Source organism: Trachemys scripta, chromosome 3 (assembly GCF_013100865.1).
Source record: "Trachemys scripta elegans isolate TJP31775 chromosome 3, CAS_Tse_1.0, whole genome shotgun sequence".
Lineage (NCBI taxonomy): Eukaryota > Metazoa > Chordata > Testudines > Emydidae > Trachemys > Trachemys scripta.
In genome coordinates this window covers 145,732,726-145,746,564 of record NC_048300.1, presented here as the reverse complement: position 1 = coordinate 145,746,564, position 13,839 = coordinate 145,732,726, and the positions used below count along the sequence as shown (strand labels likewise).

General features: G+C 42.5%; 1 protein-coding gene across 5 annotated transcripts in view; it reads left to right on the top strand.

Moving 5' to 3' along the window:
* Positions 1–13,839, top strand: part of SENP6 (SUMO specific peptidase 6) — a 147,414-nt gene that overhangs the window by 67,796 nt on the left and 65,779 nt on the right. For all 5 annotated transcript variants that reach the window (XM_034766185.1, XM_034766186.1, XM_034766183.1 and 2 more), the window contains one exon: positions 226–296. In XM_034766185.1, coding sequence (XP_034622076.1) covers positions 226–296 — 71 coding nt within the window. The remainder of the gene's footprint in view (positions 1–225; positions 297–13,839) is intronic.

Here is a 13,839-nt window from a genome sequence, read left to right as displayed (position 1 = left end):
CTGGCAGTCAGATTTAGGTTATTAATTTGTCTGTATCAGAACAATGAAAAACAGATTTCAGTGTGTGTAGTACATAATAGGAAAAGCTGTTAACTTTCTTAATTCAAATATATACATATTCAGAGTGCTAAAATTCATATTTCTGGGTTTGGTGAAATGTATAACAGTGTCACAATACATTACAATTTCTGTCAAGACTACAACTATATTAATTTTTTTTTCCAGAAAAGAATATCCCCCTCATTTTCAGAAGATAGAAATTGACCCTATTAGATTACCTCGGCCTCATTTGGTGGGTAGGTATCCTTAGCGTTTCATTTACTTTAAACTAGGAAGTAAGTCTTTATATTTTTTAATAAAAAACTGCTTTGAACATGTCTGTGCCAAATTCTGTAATCACACCTATGTAAATCTGTAGTATATCCATTGATATCAATAGGATTTCTCTGTATTTATACAGGTGTGTATGAAAGCTGAATCTGGCCCTTTGTGTGGACTGAATTATGCAATAAATGCTGTCATATTATTGTGAATTTCAAATTAGATCTCAATTTTTAAAAGGTGAACTCAAATAAAAAAACTAAACTATTAGTGGTTGAAATGGTATTTCTGTAACACTGCATAAGTGTAGTATATGATGTATCAAACAAGTAAGAATCCCTGCACTGAAGAGCTTAGCTTTGTACAAAAGAGAATGGCAAAATGTCTTTGTAGCTTTATATTCTTCATGGAGCAGCATCTTGAAGCAGGAGACTAAGGGATGGATTTGTTTTTTATTTAACTGTAGTAATTGTTTTGTTATAGCACCCAAAAACCCCACTCGGAGTTGAAACCTCTTTGTACTAAGGGGCTGTACAAAGAAGTAGGAAGATTTGAATCCTGTCCTGAAGAGATTACAGCCTAACTTTGAAACAAGACTCAACTAGTAGCAGTCCAACAGACTGGGGGTGGGGAGGAAGTTGAGAATCAACAACTGATTACCTGGTTCTTTGTTAGAGTCCAGGTTAGAGCAACTGGGGGCTGCTCTATCACCAGCTGAGTCTTAGGGACCGTATCCCAGCTGGGGGAGTTTGAGTACATTGCACTTTAGCCATGTTCCCTCTCCTTTCACCCCCTAAGGTAGAGGGGTGAGTCAAAAATGGAATGTGGTGTGGGAGTTGGTGATTAGACCTGTCTCTGTGCCTGATGTGAACTTCCCCATATCAGGGGAATTCTCAGTAGGGAACTGTCAGGTGTTTGTTCCCTTTGCACTGCATAGGCAACTTAATGGGAGTAGAACAGGACAGAGTATATGCCCTTAAATATTGGTTGAGGCCCCTTAAACTTTCTGAAATAATGTTCAGCCCCCAGGCTGAAAAGGCTGGACGCTACTCAATTAGGGAGAGAATCCAGACTAATAGTAACTATTGTTAAAGTATTTTTTTCATGCCTTGAAAATGTTTTATAAGTTAGTTCAACAAACAAAAACCTAGGCGAACTAACACTTCAAGAGTCAATAAACTCCGTGTAAATAACTTGAAATATAAATTGCAAGGTCTATGTAAAATGTATTAGCTATAGCTGAGCAAACTTAGAGTGGAGAAAAGAAGATTGTTTTACTTCCTAAATATGCACACTTTTCTGAAAAATCTACATATTTCATGGCTGGTAACTCTTTAAAAAGCTTTGTATTTCTCAATGATTTACCTTTTGTGCATGCTGGTTTATATGTTTAGTGTCCTGAGTCTGAGTGAAACAGATATCATGATGCTTCTTAATGGATGGATAATATTAAAGGAAATGCAGAAAGAGAAACCAGGAGTTGTAAAATATGAGAAAAGAGGAAAAGGAGGAGTGTTAGATACTTGAATGTCAAAAGTGGTGGATAAATCAAGAAGAATGAAGAAGTGCCCTTTCAATTTGGCTAAGAGGAGTTTGTGAATCAGTAACTGGTTAAAAGACAGGAAACAAAGGGTAGCAATAAATGGTAAGTTTTCAGAATGAAGAGAGGTAGATAGTGGTGTCCCCAGGGATCTATATTGGGGCCGGTGCTGTTCAACATATTCATAAAGATCTGGAAAAAGGGGTTAATAGTGAGGTGGCAAAGTTTGCAGATGATACAAAATTATTCAAGATAGTGAAGTCTGAACAGACTGTAAAGAGTTCCAAAGGAATCTCACTAAACTGGGTGACTGGGGCAACAAAATGGCAGATCAAATTTCATGTTGACAAATGTAAAGTATTACATATTGGAAAGCATACAGAATGATGGGGTCTAAATTAGCTGTTACCACTCACGAAAGATCTTGGAGTCCTTGTGGATAGTTCTCTGAAAACATCTGCTCCATGTGCAGTGGCAGTCAAAAAGGCTAATTGTGTTAGGAACAATTAGAAAGGGGATAATGAAACAGTAAGTATCATAATGCCACTAAAATCCATGGTATGCCAAAAACCTCGAATACTGCATGCACTTCTGGTCACCACATGTCTAAAAAGCTATATTAGAAATGGAAAAGGTAACAGAGAAGGGCAACAAAAATGATTAGAGGTATTAAAAAAGTTTCCATATGAGGAGAGATTAAAAAAACTGGGACTGTTCAGCTTTGAAAAGAATGATGGGGGGAGGATATGATAGAGGTCTATAAAATCATGAATGGTGTGGAGAAAGTAAATAAGGAAGTGTTATTTACTCCTTCACTTAACACACGAACCCAGGGGTCACCCAAAGACATTAATAGGTATCTAGTTTTAAACAAGTGAAAGGAAGAAGTTCTCCACACATGCACAGTCAATCTGTGGAACTCATTGCCAGGGGATGTTGTGAAGGTCAAAAGTATAACAGAGTTCAAAAAAGAATTAGATAAGCTCATGGAGGATAGATCCATCAATGACTACTAGCCAAGATGGTCAGGGGGCGCAACTGCATGCGCTGGGTGCCCCTAAGCCTCTGACTGCCAGATGCTGGATTGGATGACTCCATTTGATAATTGCTCTGTTCTGTTCATTCCCTTTGAAGCATCTGGGAATTGGCCACTGTTGAAAGACAGAGTACTGGGGTAGATGGACCATTGGTCTGATCCAGTACGGCCATTCTTATGTTCTTGTGTTGCTGTCATTCACCCACATCCTCCTCATCAACATTCCTCTGTGATTTTTGACTCCTGGCTCTCTCTCTTTTCCTCTCCTCATAAACTCTCACACACTCTTCTTTGGTGACTTCAGCTTCCATGTTGATGACTCATTTGACCCATTTAGCTGCATGTTTCCTCATCTTCACCTCTTCTTTCAACCTGCAGCCATGGTTCAAGTCTCCCATTCACCAAAGAGCTTGTTCACTTAACTTGTTCTTCCTCTAGCACTGCTCTCTCTCTGTTGTCAAGTTCCACCTCTCTGACCATCACCTGATCTCATTCACCATCACATATCAACCCCCCCTGGCCTGTCACTTGGCTTTTACACAACTTCCAATCCATCAGCATTGATTTTCTCATCTGCTCTCAGCCTTCTCCTCCCTGCCCTCTCTTCCCATTATATGTTTATTGGTTCTCCCCATGCTTCATTCTCCTCCACCCTTAACTCTTTTGCACGTCTTTCCCAGTGCAATGTCTGCCTTGCCAACCCTTAGCGCTGTCTCATTCCCAACATCTGCTTCCTCTGCTCCTGCTCTAACACTGCAGAGCTTCTCTTGTGAAAATCCTAGGACCAGATTGACTTCGTAATGGTGGAAAATCATTCTTTCCTCTTTCAGTTCTATAATCTTCCAAGCTAAGCAACTATACTTCTTCAATTTAGCTGAATACCACATCCACAATCCCAGACACCTTTTTTCTACTTTTAACTTACTCCTCAAATCTTCCCCACCTTTTGCTTCTACTTTAGTGATTCATGCACATTAAATCCAGAAGGGACCACTGTGATCATCTAGTTTGACCTCATGCATAACTCAGACCATAGAACTTTCTCAAAATAATTTCTGTTTGAGCTAGAGCATATGGTTTGGAAAAAACATCCAGTGATGCTTGGATTCTCTGTCACTGGAAAATTTTAATCACAATCTCTGGTAATCTGTTTCAGTGATCAATTATCACTGTTAAAAATTTACAACTTATTTCCATTTTGAATTTCTCTAGCTTCAGATTATAATGATTGGATCTTTTTATGCCTTTTCCTGCTAGATTGAAGAGCCCATTATCCTAATCTGTGATCAGACCATCCCTTAACCTTTTTTTTTTTCCTTCCCTCCTTTTATGCAAAATAGACTCAGGGAGCTCAGCCACTATAAGGCAAGTTTTCCAATCCTTAATCGTTCTCATGACCCTTCTTTGAACCCTCTCCAATTTATCAACATTTGTCTTGAATTGAGGACAGAAGAAATGGACACGCTGTTACTGCAGAGGTCGCAGTATTGCAGCAGTGCCAAATACAGAGGTAATATAACCTCTGTTCCTACTCCAGAGTCCCTTGTTTATACATCCCAGGATTATATTAGCCAGAGGCGCCAACTTCCTAATGTGCTGGGGGATGCTCTGGCCCACCCCCACTCCACCCCTTCCCCCAAGCCCGCCCTGCCTCTTCCTGCCCCAGTCCACCCCCTCTGTACCTACTGTGGGTTGATCTGTGGTTCCAGTTACGGACTCCTGAGTCATCTCAGGATGCATTTATAAATCTGGTAGAGATCATCCTCAAATTGTGGGATCGACAGTTATGACAACCACATTACAAATGTGACAGACAAGGCCCCCACTGACGTGGTATGGACACACTTGGGTTCCACCACTCCAGTGGCGGTATTGTTACCCTTGGGCAGCCCATAGACCCAGTTTTCTAGGTCCTTGAGAATCTTCCTTGGGGGGAGGGATAGCTCAGTGGTTTGAGCATTGGCCTGCTAAACCCAGGATTGTGAGTTCAATCCTTGAGGGGGCCACTTAGAGATCTGGAGCAAAATCAGTACTTGGTCCTGCTAGTGAAGGCAGGGGGCTGGATTCGATGACCTTTCAAGGTCCCTTCCAGTTCTAGGAGATGGGATATCTCCATTAATTCTATTCTTTTCCTCTATCCCCCTGGAAGGCAATCTTCCTCAGCTTCCCTTTCTAGACCCCCTGATCCTTGAGAGGAGACCTTTGAGGAGCAGGAAGCAAGGTTGGATAAAGAAATTACTCCAGCAACACACATTTCACAGTTTCCAGATGAAACTGTGATGCCTCCTCCACCATATAGGGCAGACAAATTCAAATGATTTCAAGACCTCACCAAGAGAGTGGTGGACTTGCTTCAGATCTCCTTTGTATTGCACTCCAGATCAACGAGGCCATACTAGACCCAGCCAAAATCATCTGGCAAACACTGGCCATAATAACATCCATATGCAAAAGGGCAGACAAAAAATATTTATTATGTCACCTCTAAAGACGTGGACTTTCTTTTTTCCCTTCCATCACCGAACTCCCTTGTGGTAGAGGATATAAATGAACGTGGCAGAGTTCTAAACCAACACCTTATGACAAGGTTTAGAAAAGACTGGACTTATTTTGACAGAAAATTGTACTCCTCAGCAACCCTGCAGTTCAGGACTGCAAGTGATCAGGCCTTGATGGTGAAATAGAATCACATCAATTAAGGGAAACTCAGTTCCTTTATTGATCATCTCCCAAATGATCAAAGAGAGCAGTTCCAAGCTATCATTGCCAAGGGCCAGCTTCTGGCAAGGACAGGACTACAGACTGCATTAGATGCCATGGATACAGCTGCCTGCTCCATATCAATGGTGGAAGTAACAACGAGATCTTCGTGGCTTTACAGTGGAGGACCTTCCATTTGAAGGATCCAAACTCTTTGTGGAGAAGACAGACGCTTTGCTCCACACACAGAAGGACTCGAGCCACATTTCAATCTGTGGGGATCTACATACACAGAAAATAAAGTACAGCAAATTGCAGACATCATAAAGATCCTAACCAGCTCAGTTCCCACCACCCCAGTGATACTACGAACCGCAGCGAAAAAGACGAGATACCAAAACAAAAGTCAACATCCCCCCCTAAACTTCAATTGTACAGCTCTCAACGTCGAAACATCAATTTGGAGACATGGGTCGAGGCCCAAAACTATCACTCTCACTATCAATTGCTGCAAAACTCAAACTATCTACGTCTCTTCGGACACTGCCTTGTTCTTTTTCAACAAAACTGGGAAAGGATAATCGCCCTACCTACTTGTCTGATGTTATCTCCAGTGCTTATTTCAGCATTGCGGAGTCCCAAAAATAGATTTATTTGTTACTGCCAAAACCAAAAATTGCTCCCAGTACTGCTCCATAGCCGGTTTGGGACATCATTTGCTAGGAGATGCCTTCATCTTTCACTAGAACACAGGTTTGCTTTACACCTCTCCTCCAATTCCTGTCATATTGAAGGTCCTGCTCAAGATAGGATGAGAGAGAACAAAAGTTATTCTCATAGTTTCCACGTGGCCAAGACAAACTTACTCAGTTAGTTAGCGGTTAGCCCGTCAATCACTCTTCAGTCCCTTCCTCATCTCCTTTCTCAGAACACTGAACAGATCCGCCATCCCAATTTATAGGTTCTTTGATTATAGTTTGTCGATAGTTCGAAAGCATAGAGATGTCCTGTTCAGAGGATGTGAAAGAGGTACTATTACATAACAGAAAAATGACTTGTCACAAGTATATGCAGAAGTGGAAAAGATTCCAAATCTGGTGTGACTCAAAACACATTACCACCACATGCTCTCCCCTCCCGCTAGTACTAGACTACATCCTAGGTCTAAAAAAGTCAGGATTATCTCCAAGTTCAATAAAGATATACCTCGCAGCCATAACTGCCATTTCATCATAATATAGATGGCTACTCCTTATTCACTCATCCTACAACAGAAAGATTCCTCAAGGCTCTGGGTAACTTCTTGCCACAACTCAGATGTCTTACATCAACATGGAGCCTTAACCTGATCCTTAAGTGCCTTAACAAGCCTCCTTTTGAACCCACGGTCACATGCTCGCTTGTATATCTATCTATGAAAACAGCATTCCTAATAGCCATCACCTTGTCTCAGCTAACTGGGGAATGGCATATCCACCCTTCACAAAACATTTTTTTTGTTTAGCTATAAGATCACACTGAGGCCACACTCAAAGTTCCTCCGCCTTCCATATCAGCAAACTTATTCACATCTCAACTTTCTTGCCAAAGCCACACCGTGACAAGAGAGAAGCAATATTACATACACTCTGTCAGGAGAGCTTTGGTGTTCTATTTGGATAGAACAAAAAACTTCAGAAAATCTGCTAAACTGTTCTTTTTGATTGCAGAGAGGTCTAAAGGATCCTCAGTCTTAAAATTAAAGGCTCTGTAGATAGATCTTGAACTGCATGTGACAAAGTTCCTCCTCTGCCTTGGTGGGTCCTGCGCTTATTGGCAGATTTGCTCGCTTCAGAGATTCACGGCAGCCCTCAGTTTGGTCACTTGCTAGTGGCCCAAATCTGCCATTCATTCAGCTAACCTCATCACTGGCCAGCATGGGGAAAGGGGAGGAGAACAATCCCTGCAGTCTCTGCTCACCCACCTAGTGGGTCGAGGGACAGGCCAGGGACCTTCCCCTCTGGTGGGACTCACAGTCCAGGTCAACTCCTCTTGTATCAAATAGGGAGTTGGGAGGATGGGGGGGGGAAACCCGGGCCCGCCCTCTACTCCGGGTTCCACCCCAGGGCCCTGTGGATTGCAGCTGTCTACAGTGTCTCCTGTAACAGCTGCATGACAACTACAACTCCCTGGGCTACTTCTCCATGGCTTCCTCCCAACACCTTCTTTATCTTCACTGCAGGACCTTCTTCCTGATGCCTGATAACGCTTGTACTCCTCAGTCCTCCAGCAGTACGCCTTCCCATTCTCAGCTCCTCGCATGCCCCTCACTAACTGAAATGAGGTCCTTTTTAAACCAGGTGCCTGATTAGCCTGCCTGTCTTAATTGGCTCCAGGTGTCCTAATTAACCTGCCTACCTTAATTGGTTCCAGCAACTTCCTGATTGTTCTGGAACCGTCTATTATCTTACTCAGGGAAAAGGGACCTGCTTAATCTGGGGCTAATGTATCTACCTTCTATCACTCTCCTGTAGCCATCTAGCCTGACCCTGTCCCATGCATTACCTATTGCTATTATACCCTCAATCTTCAACCTCCATCTGCAGTTTGAACTCATTCCACGAGATCCATTTCCATTCCTATAGCCTTCATGAAAAACGTTCGAATCACAGAAATAGGTAGAGCAGCAACTTGGGCATCTGCTCTTACTTTTGCGGAACATTATGCGATCACCTATGACTTGACATCAGATTCTATATTTGGATCCATATTTTTTATCATCAGTACAAGACTCTACTTTGAAGCCCCAACCCTCCATTTACTGCTGTAGAGTCACCTACAATGGTGCACCTGTAGAGACATTACTCAAAGAAGAGGAGGTTACTTACCTTGTGCAGTAACTGTGGTTCTTCGAGATGCATGTCCCTATGGGTGCTTCATGACTCGCCTTCTTCCCACAACCCAACGCTATCTACTTCAGAGCTCTTAATAAGGGCTCTGTGATAGAGAAGGAACTGAAGACAGTTCACCTGTTCAGCACTAGATAATCTAAAGGCAAGGTATGAGACAGGGACAGCACGTGTGCGGTCCAAACGGACACTGCTACCTAAAATCTCTGAGCTGAGGCATAGGGACTCGGATACACCTGTAGTGGAGCATCATAGTGGGACAACTCTAGAAAAACTAGAGTTACTGCACAAGGTGAGTAACCCCTTTTTCCTTCTCCTGTCCAGCCCTCCATGCTACCTCCTAGCTCAAACACTGTGGGCAACACTATCATCCTGCCTGTTGCTCAGTCCCATAACCTGGGTGTCATCTTTGACTATGACCTGGACCTGGACCTAGACCTACCCAGGCTATGTCTAAATCTTGCCGATACTTTCTGCATAACAGCTGTAAAATACAGCCTTTCCTATTATTCCTCAGATCTGACATTCTTATCCAGGCTATTACCTCATGTCTCAATTACTGCAATTTTTTTCTTTGGCCTTGACAAATGCAGTCTTATCCCACTCATATCCATTCAAATGCTGTTGCAAAGGTCATTGTCCTAGCCCTGCGGTTCTCAAACTTCATTGCACCATGACTCCCTTCTGACAACAAAAATTACTATGTGACCCCAGGAGGGGGGTATCGAAGCCTGAGCCCACCCAAGGGTGTGTGTGGAGGGGGCAAAGCCCAAGTCCCACCGCCTTGGGTGGGCGAGCTGGCCAAAGATGAAGCCCAAGGGCTTCAGCCCTGGGCAGGGGGCCTGTAACCTGAGCCCAGCCACCCAGGATTTATGATCTCGGGCTTCAGCTTTGGCCCCAGGCGGTGGGGATTGGGTGTTGGCCCTGGGCCCCAGCAAGTCTAATGCCAGCCCTGACAACCCCATTAAAACAGGGCCACGACCCACTTTGGGGTCCTGACCCATAGTTTGAGAATCATTATCCTAGCCCAGTGATTCTCAAACTTTTGTACTGGTGACCCCTTTCACACAGCAAGCCTCTGAGTGTGACCCTCCCCCACCATTATAAATGCTGCCGGCAAAGCAGGGTTTGGGGTGGAGGCTGACATCTCGCAACCCCCCACATAAAGTCACGACCCCCTGAGGGGTCCCGACCCCCAGTTTGAGAACCCCTGTCCTAGCCCATTGCTTTGACTATGTCACCCCTCTCTTTGCATTCCTCCATCAGCTTCCCCCTCTGCTGCATCACATATAAGCCACTTGTCTTCACTTTGAAGGCCCCTCCCAGCCTGTTCCCACTCTATCTATCACGTCTCATTCACTGTTAAGAGGTTGATGTCCACCTCCAGTCAACCAATAATGCCAGTCTCTATCGCCCACTTCTTAAATTTTCAAACAAGCACCTTTGTGCTTTCTCCATGCTGTCCCTCGTGCTTAGGAGGAGCTCCCCATAAACATCTGTAAAGCTAATTCATCCTCATTCAAGCCTTCCTTAAAACTACAAAAAAATTAACAGTTAGGCTGTTGGTGTGCTGAGACTTCTGGCTATCATGCTGATCAGTATTGTTTCCTTGTACACCCCTGTTGGCCTGTCTTCTGTCTCTTTTCTTATACTTGCATTATAAACTCTCTGCGGCAGGGACCATCTTTTTTTGTTCTGTTTTTGTACAGCACTTAGGTCATTGGGATTCTGGTCCAAGTCCAGGACTCCTAGGTAATGTGGTATTACAAATATATAATAATAGTATATTGGAGGTATTGAGTTTCCTTGGTAGGGATCCAGATTATCAAAGGAGAACTTGAGGTAATATGCTTTTTTACCCAACCGACAGTGTCCTAATGATTCTGCTGGAATTATTTCTCATTTTATGTTAATATTAACTGAAATATGTAAACATTTTTAACTTTAAATTCTGTATATGACTAGAATCCTCTTAAAGTTCAATTATTTCTTGATTGAAAATAGATCCTTCTCTAAATGTAAGAGTCAATGATCCATGAGTTGTCAGGGAGATGGGGATGAGAGGGAGAATGGGACAATCAGTACTTCGTTTAAATGGCATGTATATCTATTTTAAATAGTGTAGCCTTAAAAGAAAGTTCTAATGTAAAATAAAATATTATAATCAAATGCAATTAGAGTAAATTACACATTTTTATTAAAATAATCTTGAAATGAGAAGCCATTATTTTTACAACATTGTGCAAAGTAGCCCTGAAAAGAATAGCCTATCTGAAAATATTGTAAACTAGGGCATTTTTGCATTAAGGATTTTTTGTACTAGTATAGCTATGCTAGTGCAGCTCCATCACTATAGATGAGCTCCACCTTTGTAAATTAGGGCTTGTGCAGAAACAGCTTATACCAAAGCATAACATCTACACTGGGTTTGTACCAGTGGAAAAACTCCCTATTAAGACAACCCTTGGTATTTCACAGTTGCTCCAAGTAAGTGCTCCCATCAGTAAATTTCCTATGGAAATCACCACCTCCTTGGCTGGCCTGGTCTTTCCTCATTTCTGAGGTTGCGTTGGCTCTGAGCTTTTCATGGTAAAGCAGAAGCTGTAGGAGTCATGTACCATTTCCTTTTCTTTATTCTTGGCAGAGTCTCCATTGCCAGAGACTGGGTTCTTCTGGTGTGGAGTGAAGTTAGTAAGGTGTTTTCAAGACAAGGTCGCCTGCTAGGAAATAATATTAAAATTACAGATTTCACTGCGGCACACCCCAGGTCCATTTATAAAATGGGAATCTGCAAATGGTGACTGATTTCTAAAACAAAAAGTTCAACATTTTTCTTTTGGTGTTGTTTTTTTTTTTTTTTTTTATTCTTTATTTTGAAAATTATTAGTAGGGCCCTACCAAATTCACGGCCATGAAAAACGCATTACGGACTGTGAAATCTGGTCTCTCCCCATGAAATCTGGTCTTTTGTGTGCTTTTGACCTATACTATACAGATTTTACGGGGGAGACCAGTATTTCTGAAATTGGGGATCCAGGCCCAAAAGGGAGTTGCAGGGGGGGTCATAGTATTATTTTAAGGGGGCTGCGGTATTGCCACCCTTACTTCTGCACTGTCTTCAGAGCTGGGTGGCCGGAGGTGGTGACTTGGCCCGGCACCCAGCTCTGAAGGCAGCACCCCACCAGCAGCAGCGCAGAAGTAAGGGTGGCCATACCATACCATGCCATCCTTCTGTGCTGCTGCTGATGGTGGTGGCTCTGGCTTCAGAGCTGGGCTTCCAGCCAGCAGCCGCCACTCTCCAGCTGCCCAGCTCTGAAGGCAGCGTTGTCACTAGCAGCACTACAGAAGTAAGGGTAGCAGTACTGTGTCCCCCAGCCCCCCATTTGGATCAGGATCCATACAATTACAACACCGTGAAATTTCAGATTGAAATAGCTGAAATCATGACATTTACAATTTTAAAAAATCCTATGATTATGAAATTGACCAAAATGGACCATGAATTTGGTAGGGCCCTAATCATTAGCTATTCCTCTATGTAGTTGAAACTTGATGGGATGTTATGTCTATTGGTTACAGCTAGTTTTACTTCACTAGCAAAGTTGTCACTTAACCATTCATAAGTTTACAATGCCATTCAGCCATGCAGATATGGTTCAATTGGCATGATAAATCAGACACACATAATATTACTTTGGGGGTAACAATAAAAAAGAGACAAACAAATAGTCAAAAAAGGGAAGGTGGAGATGGGGAAGAAGAAAAGGAAAAAGCTAATAGCTCACGGAATGCCAGACTTTGATTCCACCTGATCTATCTCCACATTCTTTATCCAAATGTATCAAGAAATGGAGTCCAGATGTCTTCAAATTCATATAATTGCTCTTCTTTCGTTCACTGCTAACTCATACAGGTACAAATGGCATTGCTATATTCTGGGTATAAGCCTACTTCTCCATTTTTGTAAAATCATGCAGTTGGTAGTCATTACAGTCCTCAAGAACCCAAGTTTTTGTGATGGCGTTACTCCCAGTGTAGTAGGTACAGAACCTACGATATAACTTTCAGCTAAGATTTGGTTGCTGAAACCAAGCACTATTTTCACTCTTGTGCATATCTCTTTCCACAGCTGCCTGACAGTTGGACAGTCTCATAGCATATGTATCTGAGTTCCTTTTTCTTTATTACAGTGCCAACAAACATCAGAGGACAAGACTCTATCTTGCTCAACCTTTGTGGCATCGAGTCTATTTTGAATAGAATCTTTTGCTGTGTCGGGTGTAGCTTGAGATCCACAGAAGCATTTTTAACATATAGTCTGCCACTGGGGTTCTTTTACGGGCTGTGATAACTCCCCTTCGTATGCTTTCACAAAGCACTCCAGACCACTGGAATTTTTCTTTGTTAGTAAAGCATACATAGTGAACATAGGCTTGGGGGAGATTATGAAGCATTCCAAAGTCCCCAGTAGCTCTGGGGCCTGTGACAGTCCTAGGGCATCCAGACCAAATTGATACATTAGCAAGTGTGTTAGTTGTAAGGACGGCCACTCTACTGAGGGTGGCAGGTCATATGGTTTCTTTAGTGTTTAGAAAAGAGACAAGAGCCTTTATCCTTGACTAGTTGGGAAATCTGTTTCATGCCCTTGCTCAGCTAGTTCTTTGTAATTATAGTTCCCTCTTCCACCCCCCGCCCCCTCAAATTTTCAAGTTTGAGTTACACTCGATAGGTACTTTGTGGTGAGGATGAAATTGGTACCTCTTAGCTAGGATAGTCCAGACCCTCCTCGCAGCCACCACTGTAGGCACCTTATTTTTTTTTTTCCCATTGGACAAAAAGAAGCACCCAGGAGCTCCTTGAGAGGAATTGGATGCATTAATATTCTTTCCGCTTCCTCCTGTATAGATATAAGGGTATTAGAATGCTGGAACCAATTTGACATCTGTAGCATGATAAAAGCACAATAGTAATTTTGTAGGTCTGGGAGCGCAAACCCACCTTTTGGCTATAGGGAGCTGGAGTTAATGGGCATTGATTAGACAGAGGGATATAGATAGAATATAGAGTAGTCTAGGCAGAATATTCATTTTTATTGCACTAACCGTTCCATACAGGCTCAGGGAGAGTGGATGCCACATATTTATATAACTAGTTATTTGACAGAGGACAGATTCCAAACTAGTGAAGATTAATAAATTTATGTTTCTTGGTACTTGTATATTGAGGTACTTAATTGCATCAAGAAGAACAGGAGTACTTGTGGCACCTTAGAGACTAACAAATTTATTAGAGCATAAGCTTTCGTGGACTACAGCCCACTTCTTCGGATGCATATAGAATGGAACATATATTGA